General features: G+C 39.7%; 1 protein-coding gene across 1 annotated transcript in view; it reads right to left on the bottom strand.

The window, feature by feature from the left end:
- Polr2b (RNA polymerase II subunit B) overlaps window positions 1-23,895 on the bottom strand; it is a 37,714-nt gene that overhangs the window by 7,030 nt on the left and 6,789 nt on the right. Inside the window, exons 4-18 of the mRNA XM_027390960.2 lie at window positions 20,925-21,037; window positions 20,588-20,807; window positions 19,901-20,059; window positions 16,422-16,586; window positions 14,031-14,227; window positions 13,766-13,885; window positions 13,205-13,391; window positions 9,323-9,466; window positions 8,836-8,975; window positions 8,621-8,732; window positions 5,843-5,997; window positions 4,577-4,775; window positions 3,814-3,982; window positions 2,130-2,226; window positions 1,095-1,189 (exon numbers count right to left, since the gene is read on the bottom strand). Coding sequence (XP_027246761.1) covers window positions 1,095-1,189; window positions 2,130-2,226; window positions 3,814-3,982; window positions 4,577-4,775; window positions 5,843-5,997; window positions 8,621-8,732; window positions 8,836-8,975; window positions 9,323-9,466; window positions 13,205-13,391; window positions 13,766-13,885; window positions 14,031-14,227; window positions 16,422-16,586; window positions 19,901-20,059; window positions 20,588-20,807; window positions 20,925-21,037 — 2,272 coding nt within the window. The remainder of the gene's footprint in view (window positions 1-1,094; window positions 1,190-2,129; window positions 2,227-3,813; window positions 3,983-4,576; window positions 4,776-5,842; window positions 5,998-8,620; window positions 8,733-8,835; window positions 8,976-9,322; window positions 9,467-13,204; window positions 13,392-13,765; window positions 13,886-14,030; window positions 14,228-16,421; window positions 16,587-19,900; window positions 20,060-20,587; window positions 20,808-20,924; window positions 21,038-23,895) is intronic.

Genomic DNA, 23,895 nt, shown 5'->3' with positions numbered 1-23,895 from the left:
GAAAGAAAGAAATCTACTAAGAAAAAGAAAGAAAAAACAAACAAACTGAGCAGTAGAAAGTCAGATTCTAGCAAGAAACACTTTTCCTGGAGGCTTTTTTTTTTTTTTTTTTTTTTTTGGTTTTTTCGAGACAGGGGTTCTCTGTATAGCTTTGGAGCATATCCTGGCATTCTCTCTGTAGACCAGGCTAGCCTCGAACTCACAGAGATCCACCTGCCTCTGCCTCCCGAGTGCTGGGATTAAGGTGTACACCACCAACGCCCAGCTTTCCTGGAGGCTTTCTTAAAGGTGTAGCCATTGTTACATAAGAAAGAATGCCCGTGTCCTTCATATACTCTCCCACAGGAATCATCAGTTATGCTCCCCCTCTACTCTCCACACACACACACATCCAGACAGGGTTTCTGTCAGCCCTGTCTGTCCTGGAACTCACTCTGTGGACCAGGCTGGCCTCACACTTAGAGATTCGCCTGCCTCTAACTCCAAAGTGCCGAGGTCCAAGACATGCACCACCACTGCCTGGCTGAGCTGTGCATCTTAATTCCACTGAACACCCACTTACAGCTACATAGAACCACCCAATGGGTATTCAGTAAAAGGAGGAATTTAAGGAAACAAAACATACTACACCTTCCTACAATACTATCAGGAGTGGCAGATAAACCATTTTCCTAGGACATCCTACCAGTCACCTGTAAGTACTCTTTATTAAGTACCTTGTGAACAATAAAAAACAAGAACTGCTAGATATCTTGTCACCATTTTTTAAATGTTTCACAATATTTAGCTGGTAAATCTCGCAAGCCTGCACCACAGTTTAGGGGAGACACTGAAGAACAGGAACAAACAGCACAGTGAGAACACAGCTGGAGGCGTGGCCATAAACCACACAGCCTTGCCTGCTTTCTTAAACTGTCTTCCCCACAGACTGCAGGGAGGAAATCTCTGAAGCAAGAATGCTGTAAAATCTGCGCTCTAAGAGAATCGCAGGGTACACACTACCACATTACAGGACAGCAACACAGCCTGACAACACTGCAGAGTTTACAGCAAGTGAACCGCAAACACCATAGTTTGATGTCGGTGTCTCTTACCCTGGCATGTTTCACGTGTAGGCTTCTCAAACACTTCTTCTTGATCAAACCCTTTCTTAGACTCCTGTTCTTTGTATGACCGGTAGAAAACAGACCTAAAAACAGAGTTCCAAAAGGTGATTTCTAGTTTCTTTTCATAAGAGAGCTTAGAGTACAGCAATGTTGACTTAACTGATATTTGGAAGACAATCTGAACCACAAAGTGGGGATAAGAGTCACTATGTACTGGGGTCAAGGTTCAGTCCTAAGTGGGCTTTACATGTGGCATCTGACTCACAAATGTAAACACCTGCCATCTCAGGTGAGATCAGGAGGGACCCAGGTAATTAAGTCCAGCCTCCCACTGACAGAGGTCCTCTCCTAACAGGCCTGAGCAATGCCCACCCAAGGTCTGCCCTGGTATCTCCATTGAGGCATTTTCAGGCAAAGCCATAAATGCCCATGCTTTAATCATAGTTCTATCTTGTAAAATTATACAGGGAGAAAATTTTTCCTCCTAAATTTCTTGTGTCTTAAGCAACCTTCTTATGCTACATATTTAAGATTAATCTCTTTGTCAGTAAAAAAGAGAAAACTAAGCCAAATGTGATGGTGGATTTCATGTAATCTCAATATTTAGAAGACAGAAACAGAAGGACTGCCATGACTTCAATCCAGCCTGGACTACATAGTAAGTTCAAGGCCAGCCTGAACTATGTAGTAAACAAACAAATAACTATATAGTAAACAAACAAGAATATAAAGAAAACACACCATAATTTTACCAGTTATTTTGGAATTCTAAGATTTCTTTGTATTTCTTCCTTAGATGTTTCTGTATTATCTAAATGCAAATACAGATTTTCTTACAACAGAAAAACATTTAAACTATCACATCTAAAACCTCAGAAACACAAGAACCACTGCCTGGAGCTGCATGACACCAACCAGGTCTTCTGCTTTCAGATTAGAACAGTCAAATCCATTCTTTAAAAACTTTTTTAAAAATGTATTTCCACTATATCTATGTTTCAATAAATTTTACCAAAAGCTGACCTGAAAAAGCCTCGATCCACAGCTGAACGATTCATGATAACAGAGTCTTCTTGATTATAGCCCGTATATGAAGCAATCGCGACAATTGAGTTGATTCCTGCAGTACATGGAACAACACACATTAAAGGACCTACTGGGAGGCAGGGAAATCCATCCTTTCTTTGAAGTCCATTTTCCTCAATGGTATTTGTCATAAATGCTTGGATGTTTGTATCATGGGAATTGTCGATGTCTATTCCTTCCTGTGTGTGAGGCAACTGCTCTGCTAGCTACACCCCGAACTGTCACTCCCAGTGAATCCATCCTTACTAGTAGTTCTACATCTAAGTCCCTTTGAAGTCAGAGTGCGTGCCCAATCCTCACAGAAACTCTGTGCCTTAAACAAAACAAACATTATTATTCTCATAGATCAAAGGTAAATAAGTACTATGACCCCAAAGTGAATAAGCAATGAACTCAAGCCTGAGACCCTTGCCTCTGAATTTTTAGTTTTAAATATGAAATTGGTCCTGCCCTACTGCTCTCTCCCCACCAAAGTGCCACAGTCTTTCCAGCCACAATTAATTCTTAGCACTGCTGTCTGAACTACTTTTCCTGATAAAAAAGCTGGGTGTGGTGGCAAAGGCCTATCATCTAACACTCAGGAGAAGACTGAGGCAGGAGGATCACTTTAGCTCAGGAATTTGAAAACAGCCCGGGCAACATAAGACCACCCCATCTTTAAAGAGTATAGGGAAGGAGGAGAGGGAGAGAGGGAAGGAGAGAATAGGGAGGGAAGAAGGAAGGGAACAGGGCAAAAAAAGAAGGCCAGCATATGGCTCAAGGGATAAAGGCACATGCTGTGCAAACCTGGCAGCCTGAGTCTGATCCCAGAACCTATGTAAAATGGGAAGAACTGACCCCACAAAACAACTGATGCATGCATATGATCTATATGCATGGCATGGCACAGCATGGCACACATACACAGTATATAACAAGAGATTAATTTATTGTAAAGAATTAAGAAGCCAGGAATAGTGGCCCATAATGGTATTCTGGGCACTCAGAAGGCAAAAGTAGGAAAATCAGCCTATGCTACATACTGAGCCAGTATGGTCTACAAGAGACTTTTCTCTGACAGCCCCTGGCTGCTCCTGAGTTCAGTTCTCAGCAATCCCTGGTGCCCTCTTCTGGCCTACAGGTACACATGCAGGCAGAACACCGCATACATAATAAATAAATCTTTTTTTAAAAAAAAGAAAATTGTTAACACAGCATAGCATAGTAAATTAAAGTACTAAAAAAATTTTGACTGAGAAAAACACCCCCAGCAGAGGATTAGACTCTAAAGAAACTAAACATCAAGAAAAGAAGCTAAACAGAGTTCTTAAAGGAAGAAATACCATGGCTAATAAAGTTTGGGTTTTTTGGTTTTTTTTGGTTTTGGGTTTTGTTTTTGTTTTTTAAGACAGACTTTCTCTGTGCAACAGTCCTGGCTATACTAGAACTAACTCTGTAGACTAGGCTGGCCTAAAACTCACAGAGATACACCTGCTTCTGCCTCCCAAGTGTTTGTATTAAAGGCATGCGCCACCCACCACTGACCAGCTATTATATGCAATTTTAATCTTCCCAAGCACTTTCCCCTTAAGTGTCTTGAGCATGGCAAAAACTTAAAAAACAAGGAGCAAACTGAACACACCTGCTGGCAGCTCTCTAAAGCGCAGATACTCCATAGACCGCGTAGTCACAAGTGGTTTCTGAGGGTAGTAGAGAACGTGGGCCAAGGTATCCATCCGAACATGAAAGTTGGTGATATAAACTCCCATAGCCTGCTTGCCCATAGCAGACTGGTATGTGTTTCTAGGAGACTAGTGGTAGAAACAAAAATAAAGACAATGAATATTTAATAATAACAAAAATAATAACAACAAATCAGAAAAATAATTGGTTACAAAGTTTCTGACTTTTTTCTCAGAGACAGATATGAACCACTTATGACCCAACAAAACCAGGGGCAAGCAATTGTGGTCTGAGTGGTAAGTGCCCCTAAAGTCTCAGGCATGGAACACTTAGTCCCCAGTTGATGGTAGTGTTTGGGGACATTCAGGAGGTGTAGGCTTGAGAGAAGTACATCACTGGGGACCGGCTCTGACATTCCAAAGCCACATGCTATCCCCACTTGGCGCTTTGCTCCAGGCTTCTGGATAAGGATGTGAGCTCTCAGTTCCTGTTCCTCTGCCTATTCCTCCAACATATGCCCTCTGGAAGCAGAACCCAAAATAAACTCATTTCCTTAAGTTGCCTTTGGTTGTGGTATTTTATCAGAGGAACAGAAAAGTAACTAACACACAGGCCAAACTGCTGATTCTGTAGGAACTCATATCCTTTGAAGATTTCAAACTAATTCCTAACACTTGCTACTTCCCTGATTCCTTGCAAATCAGGACAGAAGCACTACCAACCTGGTTATGATCAGGAAAAGGAATAATAGATGCACAGACACCAAGAATCATTGATGGGTGAATCTCACAGTGGGTGTATGTGGAACAATAAGCTACTTCTTTCTCCTGTAAATCATCTGGAGTCATCGCAAGCATCACTGTTTCTTCTTCCAGGGTGTCAATGTATTCTACTACCCCACTGGCCACCAGATCCTGCCAACTAAAAACAATTCACTCAGTTTCCTGAAATATTTTAAAACAAAGCCTATTGCTTACAAACTACTCCTATTTGTGTTTGTACTAATACAAGAAAATTTCAAACAGATATATGATTGTTACAGAGGGGAAAAATAAACAACACCATACACAATTAAACTGTACATGTTATTTACTTTGTTTTAAAGATCTATACTTGAGGAGTGGGGGTGGGAAATAGATGATACACAAAATAAGGTCTGGTAAAATCCATGTCCACCCATTACTCCTATTTGCTTGTGAAAAGGGCATTATCAAAAAAAAAAAAAAATGGCAAAATTGGCAAGTATAAATTGAGTGTTCACTTTGTTAACTATACATTTTATAATATATAGGCTTATAATACTATTAAAAGTAAAATTTTAAAGCAATTTCATGTTTTTATTATATTTTTTACTTATGCAAGAAATGGTGGCATAGCAGCTATACTCCCCCATACTCAGGCAGTTCAGGCAGGAAGATCATACTTCACTGTATGTTCCAGGTCAGCCTGGCCTACATAGCAAGAATGTTCTCCAAAAAATACATTACTCACATGCACTGTGTTCTGTATCACACAAGTTATTTCTCATTAAATTTTAATGTAACAAAAGACTTTCACACTTCAACACAAACCAAACAAGTCCACTATATAATAACAAAAAGTAAGAGAAGTAAATACGACTGCTGATGGTAAAGCTTCTCCTAGGGCACTGAAAGTATTGTGAACTGGATAGTAACAGAGGCTGTACAACCCTGTGATTAAACTAAAATCCACTCAATTGTATGCTTTCCATATCAATTTTTTGTTGTTTTCTTGTTTTGTTTTGGTTTTTTTTTTGGTTTTGGTTTTGGTTTTTCGAGTCAGGGTTTCTCTGTGGCTTTGGAGGCTGTCCTGGCACTTGCTCTTGTAGACCAGGCTGGTCTCAAACTGACAGAGATCCTCCTGCCTCTGCCTCCCGAGTGTTGGGAATAAAGGAGTGCGCCGCCACCACCCGGCCCATCTTAATTTTTTTTAATGCACATTATTTTTTTCTCACTCCACAAACTTACCTGTAGTTGTTATATTCTCTCTCTTTCAACTGGTCAATGTGTCTCTTCTTCAAAAGCAGCTTTTGTTTTTCTACAATCAGAAGTGGTCTACAGATACGGCCTGCATCTGTATAGATCCGAATCTCCCGCTCTCTGATATCTCTGATCATAGAAACCTAGATATAAAAGACAAAACAATCTCATGAACTTTCACTTTTTTGTATGATTATAACTCAGCAAAAAATAAAAACTAGTTGGGCACAGTGGGAGTCACCTATAACACCATCACTCAGGAGCTGAGTGGGGAGGCTCACTTGATCTTCCAAGTTTAAGACCAGCAAGGGCAAATGAGGAAGACTCCATCTCAAAAAACGAGAGTGGGAGAGGCTGCTCAGCTGTTAAGATCACTGCTGCTGTTGCAGAGGACCCAGGTTCGGCTCCAAGAACCCACATGGTGACTGACAACCATCTGTCATTCCAAATCTAGAGGATCTTGCACCCCTATTGGACTCCACAGGCACCAGCCACACACATGGAGCACATACATACATGAAGGCAAACACTCATAAATGTAAAATAAAAGGGCTGAGTTTAACAGGTCTTTCTTTTATATCACTAGCTCTCTCCTCAGTACCATACACCTGACTTCCTCTGAGTCTGGCTGGTGAATCCTCCCATATCAGATTCTTACCCAGAGTTCCTATCTCTGCCCAGAAGTCTGGCCTATCTTCTTCCTGCCTACCTACTGGTCATTCAGCTCTTAATTAAACCAATCAGAAGGTGCCTTAGGCAAGGGAGGAAGAACAAAGGCAAATCTTCAGACAGTGTACAAAGAGATTATGCCAACAGCTGAGGACACACTCAGCTCAGCAGTATAGAGTTTGCTTTAGCATGTGTGAGGCCCTAGGTTTGCTCTTCAACACTATACACATGAAAAAAAAAAGAGAGAGAGAGAGAGAAAAGAAAAGGAAAAAAATTAATAATACAAGTAAAATAAGTAAAACTACTAAACTTGAAGTGAGCCACGTATCAAACAAAATAGGTAATTGCCACTGTTAATCTATTTTTTTAAAAAAAGGTGTAATTGTAAAACTCATGATTGAAAAAAAAATTTAACCCTAATTATTCAGCTGAATAACATCTGGAAATAAGAGTAAGAGTACACAGTCAATGTAAAATAACATATATAAAAATTTCTTATTTTAGATTTGTTTACTTGGTTTTTCTGGTTTTGTACTGAAGAATGAGCCTAGGGCCTAGCATATGCGAGGCAAATGCTCTATCGCTGAGCTACAGTCCCAATCCTTATTTTAGTACTTCACTAATTTCATGTATTTCCAAGAATTCTTTATGAGGAGCAGGCTGGCCTTAAATGCAGAGATCCTCTGCCTCCGGAATACTGGAATTGAGGACATACACACCATGCCCAGCTACTGCTCTGTCTTAACCATACTTTCCCATTTATTCCAAAGCCTGACTCCCTCACCTAGAAAACAAATGGCTTAAAATCCACCTATAGCAGCTAGCAGCCACAGGTGATTACTGAGTACTTAAAATATGACCTTTGTGAACTGAAATGTGCTGCAAGAATAAATTTTACATACTTAAACGATACTAATATTTTTTTACAATGTAAATATTACACTAGCAATTTCATATTGATAATATTTGAAGGGCAACATTTTAGATATATCAATCAAAATACAGTGTTAAAAATTATTTCATTTGTTTCATTTCATTTGCTTTTTAATGTAACTACTGAAAAATTTTAATTGTGTTATGTGGCTCACATTGTATTTCTACTGGATGGTGCTGGTCTACAAAATACATTCCTAAAAAATATAAAGAGTTATTTTGAGAAAATATGCAATATAAGATTTATGCATTATTAACAGCACTATAGAAATTGAAGTGCTTATATGTAAAGAAGTCAAAAAGGAAACTCAATTTCCAGTGAATTACCTAACTCTAACATATAATCTTAGAAATCAAGGCAGGTGGTGGCGCACACCTTTAACCCCAAAACTCAGGAGGCAGAGGTTACTGGATCTCTTGAGTGTGAGGCCAGTCAGGTCTACAGTGCTGGTCCCAGGACAACCAGGGCTACACAGAAAAACCTGTCCAACAAAACAAAACAAAACAAAAATTAAAAAAAAAAAAGGTCAGTGACTAGAATAAACTAATTGCCCAAAAGTTGGAATATTAAAAACTGGGTCACACTACCCCATTATTTAAAAAAGTGAAAAGTCTTGACCAGTGTGGGGTAAAAGTGCTTACCCCCAAGCTAATGACCAGGATTCAATCCCTAGAACTCATTTGACAGAGAGAGAAAACTGACCCCCCAGAGTTGTTATCAGACTTCCATATGTACTCCATGGTACATATCCACATGGGTACATGCACACACACAAGATAGATAGATGAGAGAGAGAGAGAGAGAGAGAGAGAGAGAGAGAGAGAGAGAGGGAGGGAGGGAGGGAGGGAGACAGAGACAGAGACAGAGAGAGAGAGAGAGAGAGAAGGACAAGTAATGTCTTAACTTAGCCTAAAGTATCAAGAGTACTGATAATGTACTTGACAATCAAGGAAGTCCTGTTCAAAGGGAGCTGCCAATGAAGAAAGTTTTCACTAATCTTGTGCCATCTCTACAAAACTCATACAGCACACCCTTTCAGCTAATTACAAGTTCTCATTTCAAAACTGGAGATGTAGAGCTCAGTGGAAGAGCATTTGCCTACATTAAACAAGGCCATGAGTTCAATTATCAACAATGTAAAAAAAGAAAAAGAAAATTCTTACTTCAGATACAATGATGTCCATCTGACGTCGTAATTTCCTTAGAGTATTCATGAGTTGTTCGGGATCTTTGTGGATTCCAACCCAGCAGCCATTAACAAAAATCTTGGTTGCACTAAATAAAAAAACAAAAGCATTCTATATTTAGCAGGTCTGTCTGTACTAACTGTAACTTAACAATTAACAGCAGTTTAAAGAGAAAAATTGCCTGTACACACTCAGCAATCGCTGCAGGAGAAATTTCTTCTAAATTTTCCATGCTCCATTCTTCTAAAAATTCCAAAATTGGAGAAGGTTGGGATCCTACTGAAATATAAGCCATCAAGGCTAAATTCTTCACAAGTCCTACAGCATGGCCCTAAGGAGTAAACAACATAATTATTAACATCACTTTTACATGCCTATACAAATGGTTTTCTATAAACATTTTACTTTCAATTTGGCTTCAAGGTATACATTTAACTTTCTAAGAAAAAGATTACAAAAAAAAAATCCTGATTTTAAACCATGATGCATAATTTAAAAACTTGAGGTAGTTATGACATATAATTATGTTTTTAAAAAGCTTCTTGCCCTTTTGTTTGGGGTGACCCACAGAGCTCCATCGGCCGCTTACAGAACCACATGCCCATGTGCACTTTACACGTCTCTCCTGCCTCCGACAACTATTGTCCTTGTTAGCAAACTTGAACCATAATGTATTACCTCTGGGGTCTCAGCAGGACACACCATTCCCCACAGCGTATTATGCAACTGTCTTGGCTTCGCCAGCTTGCCGTCTCTACCGATGGGAGAATTTAAACGACGAAGGTGAGAAAGAGTAGATGCAAATGTCAGGCGGTTTAATACCTAAAAGACAAAGGAGTAAATCTTTAAAATCTGAGTAAACCCATAATCCCATTATCACTGTGAAGCAGGGTTCTATTTTTTATAATCCACTGAGTAGCTTTGTCTTTAATCTTTTCTTGGATAATCTTGTTTACACCCATAACTTAATCACTCTTAATTTTAGCAGTGATAGCACACATGTGACACACAGTTCTAAGAAACCACATAAACACAGAAAGGGATTTTATTTTTTAAATCACATTTATTGAGTAGGAGGAAGTAAATGTGGCAGTGAGAGAACAACTTGAAGAAATCAATGCCCTCCTTCCACCATATGGGTCCCAGGGTTCAAATGCAGGTATCAGATTAAGCAGCATCTTTACCCTGCAAGCTATCTCACTGGTACCAATTTTCTTCTGTCAATTATTTTATTTTGTGCTGTCTCTTAGCCCTAGGACACTAGTTGGTATGTGTTAGCTACTAATAAGTGTTAAAGTATATGCTATCAATTCATACCCTTTTGATCACAGAAGACACCATTAAGTCAGTGTTAATTCCAGCACTTTCTTCAGGCTGAGGCCTCTGAATCGAACAGATGCAAATACTTCTAAGACACGAAGCAAGGTAATACAGCCCCTTTCCTTGCACTTGTGTTACTAGCACCTCTAAACTTTCTTCCTCAGTGTCCAGAATTACTGAAACAGATGTGTCCACATCACTCATCCATTTAAAAAGTAGTAAACACACCACCACTGCCTACAGAAATCATGTTCTAAGACACCTTCACAGTGAAGTTCCAAACATCTTTCCCCTACAGTCTCCCAAACGGTAAGCTCCTCAGGAAAGCCACACAGCCTCCCCTACACTTTGGACCACAATACCACCAACAAAACAGAAGTTCTTCCTCTCCTTGCTCTGCCTAATGAATTGTTACCACTCACTAAAAGCTATCTGAACCTTAACCCTAAGTTTTCCACCATTCAATTAATGGATTACAAAGTCTTATAATATTTACATGTGGGGCTGAAAAGACAGCTCAGTAGTCAAGAGTACTTTCTACCAGCACCCAAGTCACAGAACACAGGAAGCCTATAACCCTAGCACCAGAGAACCTGGCCCCATCTTCTGACTTCCACAGGTAGGTACACACACATAAAAATAAGATTTTAAAAGCTGCTTTTTCAATATTTCTCAGAATTTACTCTATCAATATAAAACTACTATAATCCAGACCCCAATCATTTCTCACCTACTCTACTGAACAATCTTCCTGCCACCTTTTCTACATACAGCCAATTCTGCAGATCTACCCAGAAGACAATAATGTCACCCCCACCACTATGAGCTGTCCTCCCATCACCTCCCCAATGTGCTTTCCTAACCTTCCACTTGATTCACAAGTCCTGAACTGCTCTAACTCCCTAAACATACACCACACTGTTGCTGCCTCTTCCTTTTATTCAGGATGTTAAGATGCTTTTCCGCAGCTTCTTTGTGAGCTGCTGTTTCTACCCTCATTTCACACTGAGCCTCTTCACCTCTTAGGCTCAATGAATGTCTTTTGTCAGCATTCCCAGAGTAGTTGTATATAACTTACTATAATACTTATAGAGCCTTCTTTTAATTATGTTTTTTTGGCAAGTGGAAACAGTAAACCGCTGGAGATAAGAGATCATGTTTTATCACCTTTGAATCTTTAATGAGCTGGTACCCGGGATATCGCAGGGCCAACAGCAATTCACTGAGCTGAATCCATAATGTAGCATTTATCACACTCTAACTCAAGCTATCAAAAGAGCTACATATGCATGAATCTGTTTTCTTGGTGGATGCTGATGACCTCCCAGAGGGCTGGGATAGTATCTAATTCATGTTGTAAACCCAGAATTACAAGTATACTAAATAAATCCTTACTGAACGAAAAAACTCTACAAACTGAACTTAGCAGCCTCCGAGTAGCCTCTTAAAAGATCTACTTTTCTAGTAATTAGGAACTTAAGTTTGGAATCTGAATGCCAAATCAGATAAGACTGATACTGGCTAGTTTAAGAAATTATGAAAATATGTAAAGTAGGCCTGGTGGTGCACACCTATAACCTCAACACTTAGGAACAGAAATAGGAGGAATGTCTATGTTCAACATCAGCCCAGCCAACCAGGAAGACCTCATCTCCAAAAACTAATTCTACAAAAGCTAAATGCCCAGTGAGTATTTACAAAAGCTTTTCTAGGTGGGCCAGTGAGTAAAACGTAAGCACCTTCCACACAACTAAAGATAAGACTCCCACACATTGTCAACTAACCACCACCATGCATCTTGGTGTGTGTGTGCCCCTATTTAAAATCTAATTTGAAAAGATGGTAACGTGCTTGCCCAGCATGCATCTACCTCTGGACTCAATCTCCAGTACCTCATACAGGAGACACAGTGCTACATACTGGTAATCCTAGCACTTGAACGGAAAAGGCAAAAGGAACAGAAATTCAAGGTCACTTTTAACTACATAGCAAATTTGAAGACAGCCTGAGCCACATGAAACCCCACCCTCAATTATTTAAAAAAAAAAAAAACAACTTAAAAAATAAATCAATAGCTTTACCCTACTACGATGTCTGTCAATAGGTATTATATTCATTATATATGCAACTGATTATAGAAATAAGGGCTGGGGTATGTATAACTCAGTGGTAGAACCCTTGCCTAGCATGTGCAAGATCCTAGGTTCAAACTCCAGTATGTCCAAAAATATACATGTGTATATAAATTTGGGCCTGGATAGATGGCTCAGCACTTAAGAGTACGCACTGCTCTTGCCGAGGACCTGGGTTCTGTTACAAGCACCAACATGGTGACTCACAACCACCTTCTCCTCAGTGCCTTTCCTGGGTTCAGTGAGCTGCTGCATGCACATGGTGCACAGGAACTCACAGGCACATACACATGTAAATAAATAAAAGCTGGACAAGGTAGCACACACCTTTAATCCCAGCGGGAGGGAGGGAGGGAGGGAGGGAGGGGTGGGTGGGTCTCTGGGATCAAGGCCAGCCTAGTCTATAGAGCAAGTTCCAGGACAGCCAGGGCTACACAGGGAAACCTTGTATTGAAAAAAAAAAAAAAAGGGAAAAGGAAAAGAAATAAAACATGTCTTTTAAGGAATAGAGAAATACTGGAAGAACTACTTTTTGTCTTGACATGGGGGGTCTCACTCTATAGCATAGGATAGCCTCAAACTTGAAGCCTCCAGCCTCCAGCCTCCAGAGTGCTAGGGTTATCAGTATGAGCCACCACACCAACTCTAAGAAATGTATTTCCAAACAAATAAAGGGCATGCCTAGAAATTTTCTGGGTTACTTTCTAAAATGGAGCTTTACAGACAAAAATTTTGTTGACACAAGATGTAATCCCAGGATTCTAGAGGATAAATCGAGAGGAACACTAGTTTGAGGCTGGCCTGGGCAGTATATCAAAGACCCTCTTATTTCTCCTGCCCTATCAAAATGCCACTGGTTTCAGACTTTCTCAAATCACAAACAACTATTCTAGTTTACTCTCTTGAGTTTCTAAATTTCAAGCCAAAAACTTAACTCTCTAATGATAATGAGTAACTTAAGAGAAACTTTATCTCATTATTCAAAAACCCCTAGTGAATTTACACCTGACCAAGGAAAACAAAAACAAAATCACTTATGTTCAGTGAAATGAAAACTGCCATCCATGTCACTCTTCCCCATGAATGGTAGGCACAATGGCCACCTCACCTGGGACACTCCAGCTCGGGCTTGATGAGCTTTCTTCTGGTCTCCCCAGTTCCCAGTGGCTAAAGAGTATTTTAGCCCATCAGATATGATCCGTGTTTTAATTGCCAGCTCCAAGTTAAAGTCCTTTCCACGATCAATAAACTTCTGTGCATAGATTCGAACTTCTTTCAGCAAATTCTTGAACATTCTATCAAATAAAATGGCGCTATTGTAAACATGGAAAAGTCCACAAGACATGCACTTTCAACAGACAATACAGGGTAAGTTGTTATCACTCTTTTGAGGTTTATATATCCTATATACACTTGTAGTAGAGAACAATTAAGATAAAGTGCTTACAGAATAAGTCTTTAGTGAGGCAATGATCAAAACTGATCGAGGCATCTGAGGAAATGGGTCAGTTAGTAAAAGTATCTGTGAAAGCATAAGGACTTGAGTTTAAATCTGTAGCACCCATGTATAAAGAAACCATGTGAGCCACTCTGGGACACTAAGGAAGACCCACCTATAATGAAGTAATGAATTCTCTCTACTTAGGCAAAGTCATTCTGTAATGCTTACCCTCTAAACAAGAATGCAAGCAGGGGCCCAGCAAGATCCAATCTTTTGTTTCCATAGTGATCTCTGTCATCTAGTTCTCTTCTACCCAAAGCGGCTAGAAGTAGCCTATGAACCATATACCTACAAAAGAAAATGAAAACACTTGATTTTTGGTCTTTCTTGACATATCTCAAAACACAACTTATAACATCCTTAGCTTTATGGAAAACCACTTTATCTCAATTGTAACTTAGCAAAGATCTTCAAACAGTAAAATTTAACTTACCCCAAGAAATAGGCTTTTTTGGTCTCACAGAAATCACTGACACCAACATGAGGCAGCATTTCTTTCTGTAAGACTTCTTTTGCATATTTAATTCTTTTCTCCTTAGTAACACCAGGCTTTGCTCCTCTTGAACCAATGAAGTTCAAGGCAACATTCTGTTCTTGGATGACAAATGCTTCATCAAGAGATGGTTTAACCTACCAAATAAATTATAGTTAACTTTTTCAGATTTATATTTTTACCTAACGTGACTTTATTGACACGTGAAGTAAGTTTCTAGCCTATTGTTAGAAAAGTCAAGAGACCACATTTTAGATCTACAAGGTTCCTCAGAGATACAGAAGTGTCTGTCAAAATCCACCCAATGTAAGCAATCCACTTTCTCAATAAATATAATTCTACTAATTTAAAAGTAGTATTTTGCTTTTCATATTTTAATGACCAACAGTTTAAAACCAAAAATGAGACATTTCTTCTAGATATTTCAAATATATTTAGAGAAGTTTCATGGTGCAATTAAAATTTGCAGAGCTACAAATGAATGGTTTTCTTTTCAGTGCTTGCAGGAAGAAACATTTAACCTCTATACGATATCACTCACTATAGTGAAAAAGAGACTATTTTCACACTGCACTGTTGAACAGACCTATATTTCATTCTTGCCACTATCTATGACCTCTGAGCAATCAAGTTACTAGTTTCCTCATCTAGGAAAGGGCTAGATAAAATAATTCTTCCTAGGGCTGTAACTCACTGTCTGAGAGCTTGCGTAGCATATGAGGACCTAGGTTTAATCTCCAGCACCCCTATTCCCATCCCACCCTCCCCCAAAAAAACACTTTTCCTGGGGCTGGAGAGATAGCTCAGTAGTTAAGAGCATTGGCTTGCTCTTCCAAAGGAACCACAAGGCAGCTCAGACCTGTCTGTAACTCCAATTCCAGGACTTCTGAAACCCTCACACAGACAAACATGCAGGCAGAACACCAATACATATAAAATAAAAAGATCATTATATTTTTTTCCTGACTACTATTCCAATTTTAAAATTTTCAATTTCTAATTGTACAGAATAGTGGGCATAAGAAATCAAGGTAAGGACCCTCTTATCACAGTAGGCATTGCTTTTGTCAGTATCACAATCTGGAGAAATCAGGGGAAGCACTAAGTAGTTTGGCATCCATCATGTACCTTATACATATGGAAATGCTTTTCTAGAGTGTGACTTATGTGTTTTCTCTCATCCACCCACAGTTCTAAACATAAATTTTAATTATGGTATCAAAAGTCAGAAAAAAAAAGCTACATAAACCAGTCAAGGCCAGACATGGTGGCACATGCCTGCAGTCCCAGCACTGGTGAGACAGAGTCAAGAAGACTATCAGCCTGGTATACATAGTAAGATCTAGGCAAACATGAGCTAAAAAATGAGACCCTGCCTCAAACAAAAAAACAGTAAAATTCCCACAGATAGATGGTGGGTCAAGTAATTATTTTTTAAAAGACACCTGGTACCACTGCTATTACAAAGTTACTGTTTAAGGTATTATTACTGGTGTGTGTGATGTCTGTGTGCTGTGGAGGCTGGGGAATACTCTGCCGAGTTGGTTGTCTCTACTCCTTTATGTGTGTTTTGGGTACTGAACTGAAGTTGTCAGGCTTGTATAGTAAGAGCTTTTATCCACTGAGTCATCCTAACAGCTTGATTTATTTTTTAATTTCTTGATTTTAATAAGTATACTGGGTTGGACAGCAGTGGCACACGCCTTTAATCCCAGCACTCAGGGGGCAGAGGCAGGCAGACCTCTATGAGTTCAAGGCCAGCCTGGTGTACAAAGCAAGTTCCAGGACAGCCAGGGCTGTTACACAGAGAAACTCTTGTCTCGTGAAACAAAACAAAAAATAATTATACTATGATTACATCAATGAATGTTCTGTTTCCTAGGAAATAAACACTGCATTAAACAAACATGACATCTACAACTTATTCTCAAATGGTCCAGAAAAGAATAAGACAGAGAAAATGTGACAAACCCAAAAAAAGTTCTAGTGGTATTCTTACAATATCCCTGAAAGTTAGAAATTCTTTTCAAATAAAAAGATTAAAAAACCAACTATCAACTACTCATCTTCTGTTTCACTAAACCACTGTAGCCTGGAGGCCTTTCAGTTTCCTCACTGCTGCTTCTTCCCGCTGCTGTCAGACTCCAGCTGCCTCCACTTTTACTGTCAGGAAGAGACTGGGGCCAAGCTGAGCTTTCACTGCACGGTAAATGCCCCGGGTGTGTGACAGGCAAATTGCTCCTAAGTGCATGTGTGATGCTTTAAGGTTGGCAATAATCAGCATCTCTAAGCTTCTTACACACAGGAAACATGCATTTGCTTTCTCATTACCATTTCCATCATCTCTGGATCTTCAAAGTCATAAATGATATGTTCTAAAATATCTCTATCAGACACAAAGCCTAACGCTCTGAACACAATTATGATGGGAACTTCTTGCTTGATATATGGTAAGGTTGCCACAATGCGCTGGCCAATAGCACTCTTCTTTGCACCCTAGAAAAGAAAACAAGTGGTATCAGAACATGGGTATACAAGAGCTCAGAGAAACAAAAGATAGCAAATGGCCCATTTAGTACATATTTCAAAAGAAGCATATCTATCCATTGTCCTAAAGCTTCTTTTATAAACCACTGAAAGAGGCTTACTAAGTTTTTGTTTGGTTGGTTGGTTGGTTGGTTTTTTGTTGTTGTTTTTTTAAGTTTTTGTTTTTTTGAGACAGGGTCTCACCAAATAGCCCAACTGGCCCAGAACTCACAATGCTCTGCCTGCCTGTGCCTCTGGAATACTGAGATTAAGGTTTACTGCTTTTATGAACAACCTGATCATTTACATCTAAGAAAACTTCCATTCTCTACTATCTGCATGCCAAGATTCTCTAAGAACAAATTTGACATTTGGAAATGGCTTTTGGCAGCCAGAGAATAAAAAAACAACTGTTATAAAAAGCCACCCTGTCCACAGTAGGAGGGGAATAAAAAGCAGATTGTGAGGGGTGCTGGAGAAATTGTCTGGTGGTTAAGAGCACTTGCTGCTCCTGTAAAGGACCCAGGTTCAGGTCCCAGCACCCACATGGGAACTCACAACCATCTTTAACCTCAATTCTAAATGATCCAAGGCACTCTTCTGATCTCTGTGAATACTAGCAATGCACATGGTGCACATACAAAAACGACAGACCAAACGCTTATACACATTAAATAAAAATAAATCTTAAAAAGAAATAGATTAGAGAGTGTTGGTCATTGTACAAATATCTTTAATCCCAGCACCCAGAGGCAGAGAGGCAGATCCTTGTGAGTTCCTGGAGCACCAGGGCTACAGAGATCCTTTCTCAAAACATGTTAGGTTAAAAAGAAAGACAAATATAGGAAAAGCACAGAATGAAAAGTAAATATGAAATCAGAGCTCATCTATAAGGACAGGTTCTAACTGAACAGCCTCTCATGTGTAAACATCTCTTCTCTAGTTTCTTCCTCTTGAACACACACATACAAACCCCAAGAAGTTACTAGCCCACGCTAGCAGTCATGGTTTCCTGTTGTAGCCATATTTCTCTGCTTCTGATTCACTCTACCTCCTCTAGGCCTCATAATTTCAATCACGATTCCACTGTCATTTCCCGTCAGAATTCCTTCCACTGACAGCTTACTCCATCTCCCACTTCCATCCAGGAACAAGTACTTAGATATTACACTCAAATCTTCAACTTGAGCCTTAAGCTACACCTTCAGCCTTCATCTCTCTAACTGCTACCTGAGTGTTTCTACTTGGACATCTAACATTCCATTCAGTCAGTTATTTATATCATCATCAAGATGGGTCAGGCGGTAAAGGTATTAGCCACACTAGCCTGGAGACCTGAGTTTAAAAGTCAGAATCCACAGAAAAAGTGAAAGAGAACCAGCTCCACAAAGCTGTCCTCTGGCCTCCACATATGTGCTGTGACACACTTCCCCTGCCCCATCATCATGTACACAAACAGGATAACTATTGTAAAATTGGTTTTAGTGACAGGAGAGATGACTCAGCATGTTAGAGTGCTGGCTGTTCTACCAGAGGACCCAGGTTCAATTCCTGGTACCCACATGGCAGATCTCAATCATCTTTAACTCCAGTTCCAAGAGACCCAATGCCCTCTTCTGGCCTCCCTGGACATGTAGTGCAGAGATATTCATGCAGGCACCCATACACATAATAAAAGACATCTAATTTTTTTTTTTAAACTGCACTTCAGTGGACTGAGAAGATGCCTCGGTCAGTGAAGTATCTGCTGCAGCAAGTATGAGGGTCTGAGTTCCAGAACCCACATAAAAAGCTGTATATGGATCAAAAGCACTGCCCTTTCAGAGCACCCAGGTTTGAGTCCCAGAACCCATGGCAGTTCATAACCATCTGTAACTCCAGCCTCAGATGATCCAATACCCTCTTTTGGCCTCTGTGGGTACAGCACACATGTGGCACAGACATACACAAAGGCAAAACACCCAATACAAATTTCAAAAGAATAGGCTGTGTGTGGCGACTTCCACTTGTAATCTCCAGGATGGGATAGCAGAGACAGAGGAATTCCTGGGCCTAACTGGCTAGCAAGATAATTCTATTCAGAGAGCTCCAGCTCCATGAGACTGCCTCAAAAACCAAAGTGGAGGGCTTCTCAGGAATGACACTCAAGGTTGTTTTCCAGCCTCTACACAAACATGTGCATGTCCTAAATTTTACTTCAGGACAAGCAGATGATTAAAAAACAATCCTTATATCACACACTTAACACACACCCAAAATTTTCTCACCTAAAACAGACCTGATGTGAAAATTGAAGGGGACACTGGTAAAAGAACTGATTATCCAAATTCTCCTCAAACGTACATTGTGGCATGTGCATACATGTACATAAATACACTAAATAAATGTAACTTTTTTAAAGATTTATTTATTTTATGTATACCAGTGTTCTATCTGCTTGTGTGCCTTTATGCCAGAAGACCGCATAAGATCTCACTTATGGATGGTTGTGAGCTACCATGTGGTTGCTGGGAATTGAACTCAGGACCTCTGGAACAGCAGTCAGTACTCTAACCTCTGAGCCATCTCTCCAGCCCTAATTTTTTTTCTCTCATGTTTTTTTTGACTTTTTTTTTTTAATTTAAATCAGAAACAAGCTTGTTCCACATGTCAATCCCAGCTCCCTCTCCCTCCCCTCTTCCCCTGCTCCCCATCCAGCCCCATTTTTTTTTTAATATTTTAATTAATAAAATGATCTGTTGGGGCTGGAGACATGAATCAAGAGTTAAGAGAGTGTACTATTCTTACAGAAAATTCAATTCAACTCCCAGCACCAACACTGGGCAGCTCAAAACTGCCAGTAACTACAGCTCCAAGAAGATCCTTTGCCTCTGGCCTCTTTAAGCAACTATACTCAACATGCACATATCCACACATAGACACACATATATACACATAATTAAAAATAAATAACTCGGGCACGGTGGCACACACCTTTTAATGCCCACACTTCAGAGTCAGAAGCAGTAAATTCAAGGCTAGCCTGGTCTACATAGTGAGTTCCAGGACAACTGAGCTACATAGTGAGACCCTGGCTCAAAAAAACAAAAAACAAATTTTAAATCTTAAAAAAAATAGTCTGGTAAATTATAAAACACAAGTAAGACAGAGCTGGGGATGTAGCTCAGTGATAAAACACTTGCTTAGAATGTACAAGGCCCTAGGTTCAATCCTCAGTACAAAAATAAATAAGTGAAGCACGAAGCCATAAGCCCAAACATCACATATCCCAGATCATACCATACCTGTCCTCCTCTTGCCAGCATGCTAACCCATATAGTACTGGTGGGTCGGGAAGAATTCTCCAGACACGATCGACATTCTCCCGTATAGGCGTATTTGGAATCCTTTTTGGCAAACACATAGACTGTGTTTGTTGCCATTTTCTCTTGAGCTATCAGAACCTATAGATACAGCAAGAAAGTTACAGCCAAGAAACCATAAACATCATTCATTGAAGTGACAAGAAGTAAACCTGCATAGTTATTTAATGGGTCATATAGGCTCACACTTCACAGAAATATACAAGCTTCAACAACTAGCCAAACTTCTAGTGCACATTAAACTACATAAAGCTTTAGCTACATTAAGTTTAGCTGTCACATCTTAAATAATTCAACTGTCACTTTCAGGGTAACTGTGAGAATGTGTCCTTTTTTCTTTTCTTTTTGTAAAGATTTATTTTATTTATTTGTGTGTGTGTGTGTATGTATGTATGTATACAGGTACCCATGGAAGAAGAGGGCATCAGATCCCTGGAAGTGGAGTTACTTGATTATGCCACTCCATGTGGGGATGCTGGGAACCAAATTCTGATCCTCTGCAAGAGTAGCACATGCCCTTATCGTCTGAACCATCTCCACCCCCCAGGAACATACTTCTTTTAATTGTAATAATTTAACTGTTAGCCATGGTCTTTAGTGCCCCTGTACCTTTTCTGATCCATTAATAATAAAGTAGCCACCAGGATCCAAAGGACACTCGTTCAGCTCACACAGGTCACGGTCGGTTAAGCCATTCAGCAAGCAGTAGGTTGAGCGCAGCATAATTGGGATTTTCCCTATGAACGTTTTCTGGTGCTGAGTCTGCAGCTGCTCTTCCCCTTCTTTAATGACTGTCTTTGTTATGTCAACATAAAGCGGAGCCGAGTACCTTCAAAATAAAAGTGGGTCAGAGGTACCCATAAGTTATTTGTTAAAGTAACCAGTTAAGGTACATTTTCTAAATTTTACTCTATCAGGTGCTAACAAAGAAAAAGGTATCTCTTACGTGAGATTTCTTAACCTGGCTTCATTCGGCATCATTGGTGAAGGGGCACCATCTCTTTCCCAATGAGTAGGTTTGGAGAGGTAAATTTGTTCAAATTTCAATAAATATCTTGGCTGAAATTAAACAAAAAGCATGAAAAGAATTAATTTTCCCCATGAAAATTTTGAAGGCCAGAGTCTTAGTGTATGTCTTGAAAGCCAACGTGGGAGAATCAGTTTAAAGCCAGACTGGGCTACATAGCAAGATTCTGCCTTGAAACACACATTAAAAGTTTTAATGAAAAAAAAGAAAAAAAAAAAGTTTTAATGACTCCATTATAATTGACATAAGCATTTCAAGTAAAAGCAACTCCACAAACTGACAAAAATAATCAATTTTAATAACATGAGAACACTCTAAAGTTAAAATACACATTACAGTGATGTGGTTTGTCCCTTTTTTTGTTGATTTATTTTTATGCCAGTCATGGTGGCACACATCTTTAATCCCACCACTCAGGAGGTAGGAACAGGCAGATCTCATGAGTTTGAGTCCAGCCTGGTCTACAAAGCAAGTTCTAGAACAACCAGCTATATAAAGAACCCATCTTTTAAAAAAAATTCTATTTATGGATAACATGTATATTGTCTTTGAAAGTGAATGCCACCTATGTAGGTACCTAAGGAAGCCAGAAGAGGGTATGAGACACTCAACAGGAGAACAAGGAACCAAACCCAGATCATTCATCTCTCCAGCCCACAGAGATGTTCTCTTGTATCGATAGATTCCTTAAAGAAGACAAAGAAGCCTTTTTATTAGCAATGGGGGAGTTGAAAAGGGCTCTCATTTAGCTCAAAATGCCTTTGCTATCTCTCTTGACTATGTATCAAAGACTGGCTTTTAAGTCCTGGTCCTCATGCCTCCTCCCCTACATGCAGGAGACCCCAGGCATACATTACCATGTCTGGCTCAAACAGACTTCATCTACCAGTAAACAAAACTGCACATAACATCCTCTCTAATTTTACTTCAAATTAAAAAAAAAAAAAAAAGCCAGGCGTCGGTGGCACACACCTTTAATACCAGCACTCGGGAGGCAAAGGCAGGCGGATCTCTGTGAGTTAGAGGCCAGCCTGGTCTACAGAGTGAGTTCTAGGACAACCTCACAAAGCCACAAAGAAACCCTGTCTCAGAAAGGGAGTCCCAGAATTTTCTTCTGTGTGTTTTCGTCCTGCTTCTTCAGGGTACATGATGCCAGCTGAGGTTGTCAGTACAATGAAACCAAACTGACAGGATGACCACAAGTTATTCTGCTATTTTTATAGATATTAGTGCTACTCAAATCTGGGGCTGACCACTCCACATTTATTTTTCCTGCCTGTGAGGTAAACAATGATTTTTCCAGAACTGAAATCATCAATGATTTCAAATTCACCAATGTAAGGACACTTCATGACAGTTAGAAACTGGACGATGTAGGACTTTGGCACATGGCCTGATAAGGACCTGGCATTTGCCTTTCTTCTCAGGCCTTGAAAACATCAGCCAGAACATTTATGTAATGTGATAGCAGTGGGCAAGTGCAGAAAGATATTACAAATCAAAACCAATTTTTATTAATGATCTATACACTTTCACGTACACTTTCCTTGTTGATGATAGAAAGTACAAGTGCCCAAAGAACAAAATAGATAAGTAAATAGGATAAACTCATTTAGAATGTTTCCCAAATCAAAAGGACATTGGGGGGGGGGGGGACGGACGGACACGATGACCCTAGCTCTTCAATCAGACCTAGTTTCAAAACCTAAATCTTTCTATCAAAACAACTCCCAATCTGACTGATTACAGCTCAGCCTAATAAAGGGAAAAAAAAAACATTTCAATGAAACATTTATCCAAAGGCCAAGGATTTAGCTCATTGGTAGAACACTGAACTGACCTATGTGAAGTCCCTACTTGATTCCTATTATCACAAAAAAACAACAACACACACAAAAAAACATTTATTTGCTGCCTAATAAAGCCATCCATGACAAGAACTATTTTAAAAGAAATAGACACAGGAGTTCTCTCTATTATGAGACAGGTACTTATGTGTATATAAGCAGGTATTTATGTAGAAATTGCTACTGACACTCCTCCTCCCACGCTAGAGTAAGTAAAAGACAGAGAGACTTGGAACTGTCAGTGAACCAGGGGAAAGTGGCCCTCTACCCGGCATTTCCACCATCACCTGGACATTATCTCAATCAAGCTTAGGCTACTCCAAGGTTTTCACTTGTCTCCAGATCCTTTGCATTTCAAGTTTACACCATTTATAGTGAGTTTTCTAAACGAGTATGTTATATATTCCTTTGACAATCCTTCAACAATTTCTCCAGAGCCTTTGATGATCTGACTGCATCTTACCTTGATTAAGATTTCTCAAAACCAGATACATCAAATTTCATACGCTGCTTACTGTGGGAGCCACCCAATTCTAAGGACATCAACAGTCCTTTGGAAACACCTAAGCCATCTTTTCTGAGAAAAATTACTCCTGCCTTCATTGTCAACTGAAGCTCCTGCATTTTCCACTCACCCAAGCTTTAGAAATGTCTTCTTCCTGCAGTATTTACCATGCTGGCACTCAGAATTTGTTTAACTTTTAACTCTCTACTTATGCATAGATCATGAAGAGAAAATGACCCGGGGATTTAAAAAGGCACATTATGGTACTTTTCCTAGCACAGTCCCAAAAAGCCAATTTACTTTTGCTTTTAAGGCAAAATTCTGTACAGCAACTCCAACTAGAATAAGAGTAATAGCCCCGCTCTTAGGATTCAATCTAGAGAAAAGGAACTTGACTGGCTAGAAATAACCTTTCTTTCTCTAGCTCTCTTTCTGAGACTATGCCCACCTCCTGTAGCTTTACAATTTCCCTGCCTCTCAGAGCCCAACATGCTCCTGCAGCTGCCTCTCTACTTGTCTGCAACTATTGATGGTCAGT

Source organism: Cricetulus griseus (assembly GCF_003668045.3).
Source record: "Cricetulus griseus strain 17A/GY chromosome 1 unlocalized genomic scaffold, alternate assembly CriGri-PICRH-1.0 chr1_1, whole genome shotgun sequence".
In the NCBI taxonomy this organism is placed as follows: Eukaryota; Metazoa; Chordata; class Mammalia; order Rodentia; family Cricetidae; genus Cricetulus; species Cricetulus griseus.
Note: the sequence above shows the minus strand (reverse complement) of the source record. Positions and strands in the feature narration are given on the sequence as shown.